Genomic DNA, 16994 nt, shown 5'->3' on the forward strand with positions numbered 1-16994 from the left:
TGTCGTCCCCTTCTTCTCCTGCCCCCAATCCCTCCCAGCATCAAAGTCTTTTCCAATGAGTCAACTCTTCGCATGAGGTGGCCAAAGTACTGGAGTTTCAGCTTTAGCATCATTCCTTCCAAAGAAATCCCAGGGCTGATCTCCTTCAGAATGGACTGGTTGGATCTCCTTGAAGTCCAAGGGACTCTCAAGAGTCTTCTCCAACGCCACAGTTCAAAAGCATCAGTTCTTTGGCACTCAGCCTTCTTCACAGTCCAACTCTCACATCCATACATGACTGCTGGAAAAACCATAGCCTTGACTAGATGGACCTTAGTTGGCAAAGTAATGTCTCTGCTTTTGAATATACTATCTAGGTTGGTCATAACTTTCCTTCCAAGGAGTAAGCATCTTTTAATTTCATGGCTGCAATCACCATCTGCAGTGATTTTGGAGCCCCCCAAAATAAAGTCTGACACTGTTTCCACTGTTTCTCTATCTATTTCCCATGGAGTGATGGGACCGGTTGCCATGATCTTAGTTTTCTGAATGTTGAGCTTTAAGCCAACTTTTTCACTCTCCTCTTTTACTTTCATCAGGAGGCTTTTTAGTTCCTCTTCACTTTCTGCCATAAGGGTAATATCAAGGGAACATTTCATGCAAAGATGGGCTTTATAAAGGACAGAAATGGTATGGACCTAACAGAAGCAGAAGATATTAAGAAGAGATGGCAAGAATACACAGAAGAACTGTACAAAAAGGATTTTCACTACTCAGATAATCACGATGGTGTGATCACTTATCTAGAACCAGACATCTTGGAATGTGAAGTCAAGTGGGCCTTAGAAAGCATCACTACGAACAAAACAAAGACCCTCCATAGTGGTTCTTTAAAGTTCTCCACAATGATTACACCAATTTACATTTCCACCAACAGTGTAGGAGGGTTCCTCTTTTTCCATATCATCTCCAATATTATCTATAGACTTTTTGATGACAACCATTCTGACCTGTGTGAGGTGGTGTCTCACTGTGGTTTTGATTTGCATTTCACTAATAATTAGCAATGTTGAACCTCTTTTCATGTGCCTGTTAGTGATTTGTGTATCTTCTTTGGGAAAATATCTACGTAGGTCCATTTTTGAAAAAAATTTATTTGTGGCCATGCTGGGTCTTTGTTGCTGCATGTGGGCTTTCTCTAGTTGTGGTGAGCAGGGTCTGCTTTTCATTGCTGCTGGCAGGCTTCTCACTGCGGTGGCTTCTTTTGTTGAGGAACATAGGCTGTAGGTGTGTGGGCTTCAGTAGTTTAGGCCCAGGGGCTCTAGAGCTTGGACTCGGTACTTGTGGTGCATGGACTTTGTTGGTCCACAGCATGAGGATTTTCCCGGAGTAGGGATCAAACCCATGTCCTTTGCATTGGCAGGTGGATTCTCAACCACTGGACCATCAAGAAAGTTCTTCGGTCTATTTTTAAATTGGGTTGTCCTTTTTTTCCCCCTATTTTTTTGGCCATGCTGCATGTCATGCAGGATCTTAGTTCCCTGATGAGGGATCAAACCCGTGTCCCCTGTAATGAAAGCATTAGTCCTTTGACACTTAACATAAAGTAATTATTGATTGGGGCTTCCCTGGTGGCTCAGAGGTTAAAGTGTCTGCCTCCAATGCGGGAGACCCAGGTTTGATCCCTGGGTCGGGAAGATCCCCTGGAGAAGGAAATGGCAACCCACTCCAGTATTCTTGCCTGGAGAATCCCATGGACTGAGGAGCCTGGTGGGCTGCAGTCCATGGGGTCACAAAGAGTCAGACACGACTGAGTGACTTTACTTACTTTACTTAATGATTGATAAGTATGTACTTATTACCATTTTAATCTTTGTTTTCCAGTAATTTTTATAGTTCTTTGTTCATTTCTTTTTGTTTTTCCTTTTGTGATTTGATGCTTTTCTTTTGTAACATGCTTCAGTTTTTATTTTTGGTTTTTGTGAATCTGTTATGTTTTTGATTTATGGTTATGATGGAGTTCATGTATGTTGACCCATGACTATATCTGCTTGCTTTAAACTGATAGTCATTCAAGTTCAAATACATTTTAAAAGATCTAGCTTTATACTCTCCTCCCTCATGTTTTGTGATTTTGCTGTCCTATTTTACATCTTCATGCTTATTCTTTTACTGTTTATTATAGTTATAATTGCTTTTACACTTTCTTGTTTATTTTTTGATCTAAGTACTGGATTATTTGGGGGGCTTCCTGATGCCTCAGTGGTAAAGAATCCACTTGCAATGAAGGAAATACAAGAGACTCGGGTTTGATCTCTGGGTTGGAAGATCCCTGGGGAAGGAAATGGCAACCCACTCCAGTATTCTTGCCTGGGAAATCCCATGGACAGAGGAGCCTGGTGGGCTCCAAAGGGTCACAAAGAGTCAGACACAACTGAGCACACACACTGAATTATTTAGGTGATCTTCAGTTCTTACTATAGGTTTGCCTTTCCTATCATGATTTTCCCTTTCCTAGAAATTCTTCTTTTCTATTTAGAGAAGAAACTTCAGTATTTCTGTTAGAGTAAATTTATTATTGCTGAATTCTTTTTAGTTTTTGCTTGTTTGAGAAATTCTGTCTCCTTCTAAATAATCATTTTATTGGGTAGAGTATTCTCCGTTTCAGGTTTTGACAAGAATTTAAATATATCACTCCACTCCCTTCTGGCCTCCAAAATTTCTGCAGAGAAATCAGCTGATGACCTTACTGGAATTCCCTTGTAAACGACTGTTTTTCTCTTGTTGCCTTTAGAATTCTCTCTTTAACTTTTGCCATTTTAATTGTAATATGTCTTGTTGTGGTTCTGTTTGTATTCATTTTGTTTGGGATCCTCCAAGCTTCTTCTACCTGGATTCCTGTTTCATTCTTTAGCTTTGGGAAGTTTTCAGCCACCGTTTTTTCAAATACATTTTCAATCTCTTTTCTCCGTCTTAGAACCCCTATTATACACAGGCTTGCAAGTTTTATATATACCATGGATCTTGTATGTTGCTTTCATTTTCTTTTTAATTTGTTTTTCTGTCTTGTGTTTGATTGGGTGGTTTTCATTATTCTGTCTTCCAGGTTGCTTATTCTTTGTCTTTTAGCTGGCTATTCATTGCTCTTAGATTGCTTTTTTTTTTAAAAAAATCTTGGCAGTTATCTATTTTTGATTGGTTCATCTTTAGTTTCTAGTTCCTTGTTACAGTGACCTGAATTTCTATGAGTAATCTTTCTTAATTCACTTAGCATTTTTACTATCACTGTTTTGAACTGGGGTTGGGTAGACTGGTGAGCTCTGTTTCATTATTTCAGGAAATTTCTCTTGCTTTTTAAACTGGGGAGTAGTTCCTCTGCCTTTTCATTTTATGAATTTAGGAGAAACATTATCTGTTGTGGTCTTGGAGTATTTTTACATGGGTGCATCCCTGTATGGATTATGTGTGCCCAGTGTCTTTGGTATGAGGGCTGGGTTGATACAGATGCCAGCCACGTTTTCCGTCAAGTTGTGCTGGCCATTACCACCTTGAGGAGGGGGTGTGTACTGGGGGTCTAGAGCCTATGCGAGATGTGAGATGGGACTTCCCCTCTGCTCTGTGGCTGTTGCCACACTTTCAGCAGGGAGGTCTGCTCCCCAGTCGTTAGAGTAGTCTTGTGGGTCAAGCTTGATCAGGTTCTGTTCTCCTTGAGTGCATGCCCTGCTCCGAAGAGGGGATTGCCGAAACAAGTGGAGCCCGTGCATTCACGGAGGACCTACACACCTATGTAGGTGCGCTGCTCACACTCAGCCCAGGGTTCTGTCCCTTCCTCATTGTGTTCATCCCAGATCTAGTGTATGGCTGTGGAGTGGAGAGACTATGGCTGCAGGAACTGAGATGGCCACGCTGCCACCAGAAATCTGGCTGCCTCTGTGGCACTTTTCTCCCAGGGTGGTCTGCTCCAGAACCAGCACCGAACTGCAGTGAGGAGTGGGTGGGGCTTTCTTGCTAGGCTGGGAGACAAAAATTGTGGCAGGCTTCTGGGGGGCCACCCAACCATATGCTGACAATGGCCACCACCCCATCCAGATCACATCCCAGGGCCCCCAGTCTGTCTCTGAGTACCTAGACTAAGTCTTTTCCCAGGGGACAGTTGGCCCAGGTCACACACCAAACTGGTGTGGAGTAAGGCTGAGGAGTTCACCCACCTCAGACTGGAGAGTGCAGCAGGCTGGCAGCCACCAGTGCAGAGCTCTCTCCACGTTGATTGTTGACAAGCCAGTACATGCACCATCCTCATGAGTAGGTCTCTGCTTCTCCAGCAGTCTGTCCCAGAGGTTCTCCCAGCAGCCAAGGGGAATTGTCTCCTCCACAAAAGATACTAGGACTGGGATGCCCAGTCTGTGGCTCAATCTGTTAGCTCCCCAGGGTGAGGGGATCCCTGAACAGGGATCAAACCCATTCCCTCTGCAGTGGAAGTGCAGAACCCTAACTACTGGATCACCAGAGAATTCCCAAGAACATTTACTTTTGTAGAGCAGTTACTATATGCCAAACACTGTTGTAAACGTTTTCACACCCGGGACCCCTTTTAATCTTTACATCAGCCTGATGAGGCCTATGCCATTCTTGACTCTAGTTTATGGATTAGAAAATGAAAACTTGAAGAGGTTAAGTAGCTTTTCTGGGGTCACATAAAGTCAAACTCAGGTCTGCTCAATAACAGAGCCCAATTACTCAACCTCTGATCCTCTCCACCTGGGAAGCTTGTTACCCTGACTTGCACAGCAGACAAGACAGTCCACCATGGTAAGAGCACAGACTGGAAGTCAGAAGTCCTCGGCTCCAGCTTCAGCTGTGCACTAAATGACCACGGTAACTGCCCTTGATGGCTTTAGACCCAAGTACTCACATCTATCAAATGAGGGCAATGGGCCAAAACCACCGTTTCTCACTGTCTTCCTCCGAGTCCTGGTGCCCTTAGCAGCCCCACTAAGCAGAGCAGTGCCCCCTTTTCCTCTTTCATACGTTCGGTCCACTTGTTTCGTCGGGACAGTGTGGGGTTGGGGCAGGGGGAGGAGGAAGTTCCACTGAAAAAATAAATTTTAAAAAGCAATAAAAAAAAAGAGTCAAATAACTACCTGGGTCCTCTGTAGGCCAAATGTTTTTTGACAGTGGAGACGATTTTTTCTTCCATTTTGAGGAAAGAGAAATGTTCCTGTTTTTTTTTTCCACTGATGCTACTTTCCTACCCAGGGTAGTCACTCAGGCATTGGCACACTGTGTCAGAAAGGGATAGCTGACTATTTCTTGGGGTGATTAATATGTCACAGTTTTAGGGGATGAGGGCCTGAGATGAGTGAGCAGTTAGTTTCAGGCCAAACCTGCTTTTTGTCTTGACTGATTCTATTGCGGGGTGGTGGGGTGTGGGTCCCACATAGCCAAGCTGGTGTCAGTTCAGTTAGTTTGCTAGAGGATCTCACATAACTCAGGGAAACATTTTACTTACTTAGGTTATCAGTTTAAAGTTTATATGTGTGCTGTGCTTGGTCATTTCTGATTCTCTGTGACCTTTTGGATGGTAGCCCACCAGGCTCCACTGTCCATGGGATTTTTCAAGCAGGAATACTGGAGTGGGTTGCCATTTCCTTCTCCAGATGTTCCTGACCCAGGGATCGAACCTGCCTCTCGTGTGTCTCCTGCATTGGTAGGCAGATTCTTCACCTGCTGAGCCATCAGGGAAGCCTGTGTGTATACACACACACACACGCACGCACACATGCATAAAATTTTATATAAAGAATATAGCTCAGATGGAAGAGATGAAGACGGCAAGGTATGGGAAATGGGCATAGATCTTCAATACTTTCAGCTAGTCACTCTCCAGCACCTCTATGTGTTCTCAGCTCAGAAGCTCTCCAGACTAGTCCTTTTGGGTTTTTATGGACGCTTCATTACATAGTTGTGATCAATTAAGTCATCAGCCATTGATGACTGAACTCAGCCTCCAGCCCCTTGCCCCTCCCTAGAGCTTGAGGGTGGGACTCAAAGTTCTAACCCTCTGATCACATGGATACTGACAACCAGACTCCATCTTTACATGCTTCCCAGGAATCACCTCATTTAGCAGAACAAAAGAGACCTTTATGCTCTCATCAGTTAGGAAATTGCAAGGGTTTTAGGAATTCAGTGCCAGAAACAGGGACAAAGATCAAATATGTTTTTCTTATATCACAATATTAGTCGTCTTTCCCCCATAGAAAAGCCGATGCTTCAGAGCAGACACTCCTTAGATGGCTCCAAACTTGTGGAGAAAGTTGAGACCGTGCAGCCATTGTGGATAACGCTGGCGCTGCAGAAACAGAAGGGATTTCGGGAGCAGCAGGCAACTCGGGAAGAGAGGAAGCAGGCCAGGGAGGCCAAACAGGCAGAGAAACTCTCCAGAGAACATGTAAGTAGCCTGGTCTTCAGCTTTAACTCTGAGCTTGACTTGCGCGCTCTTTTATTTTTTGAGCACCACAAGGCTCGTGGGGTCGTGGGCTTAGTTCCCTGACCAGGGATTGAACCCAGGCCCTGGCAGTGAAAGTGCCAAGTCCTAACCACTGGATAGCCAGGGAACTCCCAAGCTTGGCTTTCTTTTAGTTCACAGGATTTAAAACAACAGTAACGAGAAAAGGCTGGCCGGGAATGGTGGAAAATACTTAGATAGTAGAGCAGTAAATCAGTTGACCACTGTTAAGCCAAAGAGGTATTTTCAGTTAGAAATTTGATTTGGTTTCCTTGTGCTCTTAGGTTAACCTGATTTGGCAGAATCCTCGCACACAACAATTATATGAAAAATACGAAAATAACTTTATTTTAAGCAGTGGGTCGAGAGGAAATTAGGAGTCTTGCTCTGTGGCTCTGATTGTATAGTTTGATGGGACTCTTCCGGGAAAGCATGTAGCACCCCCTCTTTGGGACATTTGACTGAGCTGCTCCTTGGCTAGGGGTTGAGCACACACTGTTCCCTGTGCAGTCTGGCTCCTCCTCTGGGAGCAGAAGATGGGGCCAGCTGATGGAAACCTCCAAGCGGCTTTGCCTTGCATGGTCAGTCCTTCTCTGCCTTTAGGATGAATACATGCTTTCCCTGACTTTCTGTCCATGCAGGTGAGTGTCACCCCACAGCCTGGAAGCAGCAGCGTCAGCAGAGCTGGTTCCCTGCACAAGCCCACCACTCAGCCAGAAGAGAAGAAGCCAGAGACACCAGTGTCCAGGCTTGAGCGCAGAGAACAACTCAAAAAGGCCAACACCCTTCCTACATCAGTGACAGGTAAGAAAGAACAGGTCCATTTCTACTTAAGTGTACTTAAAGGTTTTTTCCCTTAAAGCATGTTTTATTTCCTCCAGTGTAAAAACTAGCACAGCATTTTAGGCATTTCAGAGCACAAGCTGTCTTGCCACCCTATTCATAAACTTTGACATGGATAAATATCATCAGAAACATACCCACTATCAGTGGGGTGATGATACACATTTAACAGTCAGGTCTTCAGGGATTGGAGATACCTGTGATTTGTAGTATTTGTCCTTTTCTGTGGTGTAAATACTCCCAACCATGGCTAATTTCAAACTACCAATGTGATATCAAGTGAAGTCGCTCAGTCGTGTCCGACTCTTTGAGACCCCGTGGACTGTAGCCCACCAGGCTCCTCTGTCCATGGGATTCTCCAGGCAAGAATACTGGAGTGGGTTGCCATTTCCTTCTCCAGGGAAATCTTCCCAACCCAGGGATCGAACCTGGGTCTCCCACATTGCAGGCAGACGCTTTAACCTCTGAGCAAGTGGCTTGTTAAATTCCTGAGCCTTTAACAAGGTGATATGAGCCTTCTCCACCTCCACTGCCTGTGGTCTAACAAGATGACATTTTTTGACTTCCTGTAGCAAGAAAGACTGCATACCACAAGAACCATCTAAACAAAAGAGACAAGATTATATTAGGATGTGGGGAAAGGGTGAATTTTAGGTAGAATTTAAATGGAGCCAGTGTTTTTTGATAGTCTCAAAGCCAAGTAGTTGACATCAAGCCTGAGCTGAAAAGCAGATTCAGGAGCCTGTTTCCTTTGATGCCACATACTTAAGACCAGTGTGAGAAAGCTGTATGAGAAATCCCCTACCTGGAGCTCTGCCCTGGCTGGAAATGGAAACTGCTTCTCTGAATCATGGTGATCCAAGTGGCTCAGATGCTCCAGGCAAAAGTGGGCTGGCCCCTTCTTACTGATGTGATTTCAGATAGCTAACTTCTGACCCAGGTGTGACATTAGAGAGCACAGTTGTTCTGCTCTAAGTCCCTGATGTTAATGAACAACAGCAGTGTTTATACAAATTCATGACATGTAAGAGACACGGGCAAGTTTTTAAAAAAGTCTTTATCCTGTTAAAAGATAAAATGATCCAATAATGTTTATGACTTTCCTTATTGCAAGTCACTTGGAGGATGGAGAGTTTGAAAGAGCTTCCTCTCGGGGGCTGTTCAGTCAGTCAGTTCAGTCGCTCAGACGTGTCCGACTCTTTGCGATCCCATGAATCACAGCACGCCAGGCCTCCCTGTCCATCACCAACTCCCAGAGTTCACTCAGACCCACATCCATCGAGTCAGTGATGCCATCCAACCATCTCATCTTCTGTCGTCCCCTTCTCCTCCTGCCCCCAATCCCTCCCAGCATCAGAGTCTTTTCCAGTGAGTCAACTCTTTGCATGAGGTGGCCAAAGTACTAGAGTTTCAGCTTTAGCATCATTTCTTCCAAAGAAATCCCAGGGCTGATCTCCTTCAGAATGGACTGGTTGGATCTCCTTGCAGTCCAAGGGACTCTCAAGAGTCTTCTCCAACACCACACTTCAAAAGCATCAATTCTTCGGTGCTCTGCCCTCTTCACAGTCTAACTCTCACATCCATACATGACCACAGGAAAAACCATAGCCTTGACTAGACGGACCTTAGTTGGCAAAGTAATGTCTCTGCTTTTGAATATACTATCTAGGTTGGTCATAACTTTTCTTCCAAGGAGTAAGCATCTTTTAATTTCATGACTGCAGTCACCATCTACAGTGATTTTGGAGCCCCCAAAAATAAAGTCTGACACTGTCTCCACTGTTTCCCCATCTATTCCCCATGAAGTGATGGGACCGGATGCCATGATCTTCATTTTCTGAATGTTGAGCTTTAAGCCAACTTTTTCACTCTCCTCTTTCACTTTCATCAAGAGGGTTTTTAGTTCCTCTTCACTTTCTGCCATAAGGGTGGTGTCATCTGCATATCTGAGGTTATTGATATTTCTCCTGGCAATCTTGATTCCAGCTTGTGCTTCTTCCAGTCCAGCGTTTCTCATGATGTACTCTGCATAGAAGTTAAATAAGCAGGGTGACAATATACAGCCTTGACGTACTCCTTTTCCTATTTGGAACCAGTCTGTTGTTCCATGTCAGTTCTAACTGTTGCTTCCTGGCCTGCACACAGATTTCTCAAGAGGCAGGTCAGGTGGTCTGGTATTTCCATCTCTGAGAATTTTGCACAGTTTATTGTGATCCACACAGTCAAAGGCTTTGGCATAGTCAATAAAGCAGAAATAGATGTTTTTCTGGAACTCTCTTGTGGGGGCTGTTAGGGTCCCTGTTTTCCCCAGTAAGCAGCCCTGTCTGTTCCTGAGAGGACACCCACCTTCTAGACCCCAGATTTTTTTTATGCCTTAAGAAATACCTGCTAGCTGAGGTCTGGAAATGTAAAGAGGTCTCACGAAGAAAGCTATATTTACTATTTGGTGTGGAGGAAAAAAACTTTACATTTGAAAGCCACTTTGGAAGATTTTCTCAAGGACTTCCAAGGGACTTACTTCATTTGATCTTATACCCAGGAATTAAGGATTCTAAACATCATATTGATAAGGGTCAAGAGAGAATTCTTTCAGAATTCTCCAAAGTCAAAAACGAGATCAACCTTTGCCTGCCTGATTTCTTAGAGACACCAAAGGGTAAATGCAGTTCAGAGTTGGCTCCACCTTAATAAAACAAGCCTTCTTCTGAAGTTTTGTCTTTTTATTCAGTATTTCCAGAGTTCTGCATACCTGTAAGGCCACTGCCATAGGCACTACATATGACCCAAAGATAAGATGGGAGCCCTCACCATACAAAGCCTCTGAGGTCTGATAAATAGTGATAGGAGACAAAGGAATTTGTTAGACAAGTCTGAGTCATAAGAGCAGGCAGGATCCATAGGGTTTGGAGGGAGGAGGGACCCAGGGCATGCTTGGTAGAAGAAGTAGCTTTTACCTTACCAGCTGACAAGTTCAAACTTCAAACTGAAAGGTTGTTGTTGAATTACAACGCCGGGATTCTTGGTGTCCAGAGGAGAAGAATTCAATCTGGGGCCAGAGACGAGGCTTGATCGCTCAGAGCTTTTGTGTAACAAAGTTTTATTAAAGTATAAAGGAGATAGAGAAAGCTTCTGACATAGGCATCAGAAGGGGGCAGAAAGAGTACCCCCCTGCTAGTTTTTAGCTGGATGTTATATAGTCATCAGCAGTCTGTTAATGAAAGAAAGGAATGTCTCAAAACTTAGAATGGCACCAGGCCCCTCACCCATAAGATGTATTTTGGGATAATCTTGGCTCCAAATGGTTCATTTTGGGCCATAAAAGGATTAACTTGAATCTTGAAGAAGGGCAGAGCACCATATAAATAGTGTCATTTACATAGATTAGAGGAACAATATCGAGTATAACATACTGGTTTGTCAAGTAGGTTCTGAGCCAAAAGGCGGGGTAAATGCATAGTACATTAGCATAGCTTAAGATAAACATTTCCATAAGAAAAAGGCATTGGTTAACTTCAGGTGAAACCAGGTGTAATGGCAACACAGAATTTTAAGAGAAACCTCCTTTTAGATTTGTATAGAGAAGGAAAAAAAAAATCGCTAAAAAATATCGCAAGTTTGTTTCTTCCTGCCGCTTAAGGGAGATAAAAATGTCTGACAGTTGCAGGCTATTTCCTCCATTTGGAGACCCCTGGCCTTCCTGCCTGTTACCCTCTCAAAACTACTGGTTTAATCTTTTTCTTCATCAAATTGACTAGTTGCATGACTTAGAATCACAGAACTTATGTATTATTACTATTATTGTGCAGGTATAGCTTCTGTGCACAGAGAAAACTGGGTTTCTAGAAATTCTTTGAAATTAAAATTGACTGCACTGTGATCACTGTAATTCTGTATGCAGCTGTTAGGATCACGTAGGTTTCTTTCCCTAATTTCTTCTTGCCAGAGATGCTCAGTACTTCAGTGGGTTTTGCTTTCTTAGTCTTATACTTGTGATAAATCAAAAAAATGTGGCTCTGACTTATATTCCTTTCTCCTTTTCCTTCAAAATCTAGTGGAGATCTCGGATTCAGCTCCCCCAGCACCACTGGTAAAAGAAGTCACAAAGAGGTTCTCCAACCCAGATGCTGCCCCCGTGTCAACAGAGCCAGCCTGGCTGGCTTTGGCCAAAAGGAAAGCCAAGGCCTGGAGCGACTGTCCACAGATAATTAAGTAAAGAGTGACTCTTATCCATTCTTATTGCAGTCATTGGCTCTTCTCTTGCCCTTTTTATTTATTTATTTTTTATATGAGGTAAAGAAAACCAAACTAGGGAAAAGAAGCATGTTTTATAGGCTCTAAAATAATGTTTAGAAACTGAACTGGTGGTGTTCCTTGTAAAGAGTGTATTTGCACAACCCTAGGTCCTGGTGCCTTGAGCTCCTCCTAGTTTTGAAGAGAAAATTCCGTCCGAGGGACCACATGAAGTAAAATCTCTCGACTAAGACCTCACAAGAGCCTGCCATGGCCCTTCCACCCACACACCCCCACACCCCATTCAGAACATGTCCTTTTGCCAACCTTTGTAATATTAATGGTTTTCTTGATCCTGTACTCCAGTTTCTTTTCTCTGAACCATTTATTTACCATGTGCTTGGGGATTTCTACCCTTCTCTAAAGTCTTAGTGAAAGGACAAGGATGCCCATTCTGAATGCAGCCACTGGGAACAGCAGGTTAAAAGTCTGGTTTCCAACTCTGTGCCCGTCTCTGCTTCTCATGATTTTGCCCCGACTGGAAACTGTAACCCGAGTCCATTCACTCTCCTGCTGTGCTGTTGAGCTACAGGCCCTGTCATACCAGAACTCTCCTTAGGGACATGTTAACCATTTGGCCCAGCTGGCTCCTAGGGAACATTTTTATTTAAATGTTTCATTTAAATAATAAATGATTAAAAAAAAAAAACTACAAATTCTCTGCCTCTGAGAATCCCCATTTAGTATAGTTGTTCTTAACAAGTTCAGACTCTATCCCAGACCTACTCGGAGAGCCTGTAAGGATGGGGCCAGATTGTGTATATTCTGGTAAAAACTCTACAGTTAACTTCTGATATATCACAAAGGGTGAGAAGCGTAGGATACACTGCTTCTAGTGCTATCTACTTTTTAAAACTCTGAAGGGGAGGCTCACTTCACCAAAGCAGCAAAAGTGAGACAAGAATAATAATAAAACAACTCCAAACCAGCCATTTATTATGGAGTACAAGAGCCTACTGACATTACATGTCTCTGAAAATCTTTGAAGTCGCTAGGGAAAGTTAACAGTAAGACAAGATTTGAAGCCTTTTGTACTAAGGACTTGCTGTGGGGAATTCCTTTCTTTACCATAGCCAAGTAATTCATATTTAGAGTCAAATGTTCAATAGCATTAAAACATCTCAAGAGTTTTAAGTGGCCTTGTTATTATATACATGAGATTTTTTAAAAAGGTGTGGGGGGGGGGCTTGGCAATTTAAAAGCCACATATATTCACTTTTATTTCCCTAAATTTGCTTTACATGAAACACAGAGCAAACCCACACATTGCTAGTACTTAACTTACATTTCATGATGTTGATATATTCTCTTTTTCTTCAATTCTGACTTCAAAATCTAAATACAAATCCTTTGCTTAGTGCAGCAGGGGAAGGAATTACACCCATTTTTTCTCTCCTACAAAAACACATTTTATAAGTATTTTATTAGTATCATTTTCCTTTATGTTTATGCAATGACAATGTGCTGTTATTCTATTATGTACCTTAAAGAAAGGATGAGTGCAAAAATACTTACCATATGCAAGGCATTTTCTTTCTGGAAACAATGGCTCAGCCTCATGGTAGTACCTGGCATGTGTGGTGAAGTGGATAGTTGTACTTTTGCAAGCTGGAGTTAACATATATATAGTGGACCTTCAAACTGTTAAGAATCAGTGGGACGTTAATTTTTTTAATGGCTATGAGACGCAGTTAATATTCCACTGCACGTTTTCCACACTGTTTATTTCTAAATCAAATATGTAGGCATTTGTTACCATGATTTCCTCACAAATATAACACTTTATTAATAAGAATCTTTCCACTTAGAGCCCTAGAATTATAGTGCTACATTAATTCTTCTGCATTGACTTTTTCTTTCATGCTGTCAGCTTTGAATAACAATCACAGTAATGGCAGAGAACAGGTGAAGAAATCAGGTCATTAACAAAGAATGGTAGATAAGTCAAGTCTGTACTGGCTTAGCACTGAGCCCATGCAAAGGAGGAGAAATACCTCAGTTAAAAATTTTCCATCAAAATCTTTAAAAGAAGAGTATACTGAGGAAAAGAGAGTCATAGCACTTCCAACAACTTCTAAAGGCTACATGTTTAATACTTCATGTAAAAATTACTCCAAATTTGCACTAAATACCAATGAAGTGTTATTTTTCTTTATTGTGTTGCAGTCTTTTCTGATCAACAAACTATGGGGGAAGTTCTGTAAAGCATATAAGAATTCAAGACTTTTAAAAGAAATGAATGATTGCTAGTTAAATACAAGCTTTTTTGTTTTCTTTTTTAATTTAAACAAACATACACTTCTGGCAAGGTTATAGATGATTAACCTCTGTTCATAAGACTTAAATATACAAAACTAGAGGTTTTTTGTTTACTTTTTTTTCAAGTGCAATTGTTTCTTATACATGTTACTATTAAATTATCATTTTAGCCAGTTATTAGCAAATTGTAGTATGTATTGTCTCTTCTTGTGATGTTTAGTTTTAATTGCTTATTTTAAAGCAGAAACATTAGAATTACAAGTGTCTTGCAATATTTTTATCAACAATAAAATGAAGTAGACTTAATGAAAATACCTTAGTGTGATTTTAATATTATTTTGAGATTTTGGTTGTATAAAGTTTTAATGTAAAATGTCCATTATTGAAGGAAAAAGACCTTTCAATAAAAAATACCCACAAGAACTTTGGCACTGATGGAATTTCCTTTTCAAGGTGAAGTTTTTACTGATTTCAGTGACCATCTACAGAGAGCTCATATTTACATAGCTTTTGTTAAGAAAGATAAATTTCAAGGCATTTTATAGGGTACCTTATTAATTTTTAATTAGATATTTTTGGAGAAAAATAATGAGTAGGGGACAAATAAAATGGGCTTCCCTGGTGGCTCAGATGGTAAAAAAAAGAATTCACCTGCAATGCCAGAGACCCAGGTTTGATCCCTGAGTTGGGAAGATCCCCTGGAGATGGGAATGGCTACCCACTCCAGTATTCTTGCCTGGAGAATTCCATGGACAGAAGAGCCTGGTAGGCTGCAGTCCATGGGGTCGCAAAGAGTCAGACACAGTTGAGCAACTAACACTTCCACTTTTTCACTTCAGTGAGTAGGGAACAAATAAAATGTTTACCTGAATCCTAAATTTCAATTGGTCTGTGTCTCAGACACCAAAAATGTACTTATCTTCATTCCATAGGTTCTGCATTGACTTCACAGGGGTTGAAACACACACTGATATGGGAATGGCAAAATGCTAACAGGCTTGCACTTGTGTGAAAAACACCAAGTTGAACTACTTCCAGACAGCCCAAGCCTCTGAGGAGATGGCCACTTTTGCAGCAGAGGCGGTTGCTAGTTAGTCACAGTGTATGTTCTAGGAATGAGTTTTTGCCCTTCATGACATAAAGGTGTTATACCTGTGTGACCACATGGTAATGTTTGATGTTGAAATGAATAGACCTTTATCTTACCTCACAGGATTCTTTGGAGGGTTAAATTAGACCGGTATATAAAGTGCCACTCACCACATTTACACAGAGAAGGCAATGGCACTCCAGTACTCTTGCCTGGAAAATCCCATGGACGAAGGAGCCTGGTGGGCTGCAGTCCATGGGGTTGCTAGAGTCAGACACGACTGAGTGACTTCACTTTCACTTTTCACTTTCATGCATTGGAGAAGGAAATGGCAACCCACTCCAGTGTTCTTGCCTCAAGAATCCCAGGGACGGGGGGAACCTGGTGGGCTGCTGTTTATGGGGTCACACCAAGTCGGACACGACTGAAGCAACTTAGCAGTAGTAGCAGCAGCAGCAGTGTCTCAGACAAAATGATCTTACAACCTTGTTACTCAAAGTATGGGCCATGGAACAGCAGCATGGGCACAAGCAGAGAGCATGTGAGAAACACAGCTTAGGGCCCCAGACCAGACCTACTGACTCACAGGGCCAGACGAGGGCAAATGGAGTGATGTGCGCAAGGCATTTGCCTTGGGTGCCAGAAAAAGTAATCAAGAGAAGTGCTATTTTAATGCAATATTTTTTTTAAACATAAATGGAAATTCTATGATGAACGAGTATCAAAATTTTTAATAAATACAGGGTCAGTATTACTCATTTTCCCTTTTGCATTAGGTCCCAGTGTGGCTCAACCAAGCCTCTTCCTCTCAACTGGACTAGGTATTTAGCAACAGCTCCAGGTGGTGAATACAGTAAAGGTGAAGCAGCATGATCTAAAACCTGGCAGAAGTTATGTTGTTCTTTTGGGCTGACCATGCCTTTAATGCCCCTTCTATGTTTGGGGAAGTCTCCTTCTTGTGGGTCTTAGTAGAGGGCAGCACTCACCTCCTACTATAGTTGAAATGCCTGTTAGGTGCTTTCCTGTACTCTAGTGGGCATGACAACATGTGTCACCTCAAATTGGAAGAGACTGTGGATTGGGAGCAAATGACGGAAAGACGGGGGAACTGTGAGGAAGTCTGGTAGTGACAGGGAACAGTGTCTGGTGTTGGTGGGGTCAGCCATAACGTAAGCATTTAGTTTCAAGGACAGCAGCTGTCTTCTGCCCAAAATGATATGATGATTTTAGGCATTCCTTATTTCTGGCTGTATAGCTCTAGCCCTCTATAATTCTGCAAGAGACTTAATATTCTTTTAAAAATTCACTCTGGAGGAGACTGACCAAGATGGCAGTCAGTCATCTTGAAAGACCCTGAGCTTATCTCCTTTCATAGGCACACCAAAATCACGATTTCCAGAACAACACTTGATGATAACAACTGGAACCTACCAAAAGATCTTACACAAGTTAAGCGTAATGAACCACAATAAAATGGATAAATGGTAATAGTCAAGATATGATCAAGTCCTATATCTTTGGAAAGAAGACCCACAAATGGGAGAATAATTATATCGGAAAGGTTCTCCCAAAGGACTACGAGGTCTGAGCCTCAACACGGCTCCCCAGACCAGGGGTCCTGCACCAGGAAGATAAGCCCCCAGAGTGTTTAGCTTTGAAGGTCAGTGAGGTTTACTTTCTGGACTCCCAGAGAGCCAGGGGAAATAGAGAATTCATCTTAAAGGGCACACGTAAAATCTCACATGCTCTGGGACTCAGGGCATAAGAGATAATTTGACAGAAGCCTAGGTCAGACCTACCTGCTGATGGTGGAGACTTTCAGAGGCAGGAGGCAGCTGCAGCTCACCCTGGGGACGCAGACACTGGCACCAGCCATCATTGGGAGTTCCTTCTACCACATACGCACTGGTAGTGGCAAGGGCCATTGTGGAATCTTCCCTTTAGTTTTTAGCCCCAAGACGTAGCCCTGCCTGGCTCTACTGTTCAGGGAGCCAGCTCAAACCTCTGGACCGGCCTCACCCAGGG

At 42.6% G+C, this 16994-nt stretch overlaps 1 protein-coding gene across 4 annotated transcripts in view; it reads left to right on the plus strand.

Annotated features, from left to right (window-relative positions):
• Nucleotides 1–14302, plus strand: part of CRACD (capping protein inhibiting regulator of actin dynamics) — a 134317-nt gene extending 120015 nt beyond the window's left edge. For all 4 annotated transcript variants that reach the window (XM_040238253.1, XM_040238256.1, XM_040238254.1 and 1 more), the window contains 3 exons: nucleotides 6240–6430; nucleotides 7129–7291; nucleotides 11383–14302. In XM_040238253.1, the coding sequence (XP_040094187.1) occupies nucleotides 6240–6430; nucleotides 7129–7291; nucleotides 11383–11543 (515 nt within the window). In that variant the 3' untranslated portion in view covers nucleotides 11544–14302. The remainder of the gene's footprint in view (nucleotides 1–6239; nucleotides 6431–7128; nucleotides 7292–11382) is intronic.
• The last annotated feature ends 2692 nt before the right edge of the window (nucleotides 14303–16994 follow it).

The sequence above is a fragment of the Oryx dammah genome, unplaced genomic scaffold (assembly GCF_014754425.2).
Source record: "Oryx dammah isolate SB20612 unplaced genomic scaffold, SCBI_Odam_1.1 HiC_scaffold_3, whole genome shotgun sequence".
In the NCBI taxonomy this organism is placed as follows: Eukaryota; Metazoa; Chordata; class Mammalia; order Artiodactyla; family Bovidae; genus Oryx; species Oryx dammah.